The 1,480-nt window shown below is 38.2% G+C and overlaps 1 protein-coding gene across 1 annotated transcript; it reads left to right on the plus strand.

The window, feature by feature from the left end:
• Positions 1-195: 195 nt before the first annotated feature.
• CLRN2 (clarin 2) lies at positions 196-1,052 on the plus strand (the record flags this gene model as incomplete). The annotated part of the gene is made up of 2 exons (XM_010023035.1): positions 196-375; positions 787-1,052. Coding segments are annotated over 2 exons (446 nt in total), but the record flags the coding sequence as incomplete, so codon positions are not given.
• Positions 1,053-1,480: the final 428 nt, after the last annotated feature.

A 1,480-nucleotide genomic window follows, 5' to 3' on the forward strand; every position in this document is an offset into this window, starting at 1 on the left:
GCTGTAGCTGAACCCAGGACACTGACAAATAAAGCATCATGAACTGAGGTATATGTAACTACCTGAATTGATCACCTCTGTAAAAAATAGTCTTATTTCAGTATAATTTAAGTCTGTAGCACCAGCACAGTGTGATGTTTACTGTTGTCAAGAAAAACCACACACTGAATAGATGATTTTTATTTTCTTTGACAGTTTTCCCACACATGGTGAAAAAGCTGAATACAGGCCTGCATGTGACCATTATAATGTTCCTCTGTGTGGCCATTTCCTTTTCTCTGGTCAGTTTTGGATTCTGCATTCTTAACGCAATAAAAGTTCCTTACCGGGCTATTAAGGGTCCAGCAGGAGTTTGCCTTTGGAACTTCATTGCAGGTAACAGATTTTACCAGTATCTTTTACCAGTCACATTCATACAAAATGTTAGAAGTCCCTTCTCTTGCCTTCTAAATATTTCCTTGACTTAAATACTTGTGAATAAATTGAAGGGAGCAGTGAATTCTTATCTATTGAAACAGCACTGTTAGGTGGCATCTCGGCTTACTGTGTGTAGTCAGATTTTACAGGAGCTATGAATGCCAGTCCATTGAGAGAAGGACTTTATCACCAACACTGGTACAACATTTGGGCATACAATAAAAGCTAAGCATTTTGAAGGTCTTTAAGCCACACCTAAACCTATCCCTACTCTGTATCACACTCACTGTTGTATTCAATAAGACACCTGAAGACACCAACCAAAATCTGCCCTGTTTTGACAACAACACTTCTTCCATTTCATTGCAGGTGGATTTCTAGTACTCGCTGTCACGAGCTTTATGGCTGCTGTGAAACTTCATCACCTCACAGAAAGAATCGCCAGTTTTAGGGAAAATGTCTTTCAATTCGTTGTCTTAGAGGAAAGGTTTGAAGACTCTTTTTGGCTTTGTGTGGCAAGTGCCACAGCACATGCAGTGAATTTGCTGCTAATAGCCATTAGTGGGATTAACATCCCTAAAATTAAGACTAAAACAGAAGAAGCAAACGTTACAGCAGAAGATATCATGTACTAATAAATCTACACAGAACTACTTTGGTCAAGTGAACTGGCACAACACAAACAGCTTCTTGGCTCTTCAGCTTTTGATTTGGATGGATGATTTTGGTATAAACATGAGTAAATATGTCATTAACAGCAATTAACATGTGTGGGAGGGTGGGAAAAACCAAATGCTACAACTACCATTATTCTCCAAACTGACCGATACCTGCAGATGCTGCTCGCGGGTTTCAGAATGTCTGCATTTGAAGGTATGTTAGAAAACTAAGGTGAAATACAATTTCATTGAAACCAAGTGTCTTCTTTGCTTAGAAAGAAAATATGTGTATCACAAATCTTTAATATTCTAAATTTATTCCAAAACAGGAAGACTGGACATCTGCCAGTTAATTTCATAGAATTACATTGAAAACATTGAGAGGGCTGTGTGAGATACATTTG

Source organism: Nestor notabilis, unplaced genomic scaffold, assembly GCF_000696875.1.
Source record: "Nestor notabilis isolate BGI_N333 unplaced genomic scaffold, ASM69687v1 C15134147, whole genome shotgun sequence".
Lineage (NCBI taxonomy): Eukaryota > Metazoa > Chordata > Aves > Psittaciformes > Psittacidae > Nestor > Nestor notabilis.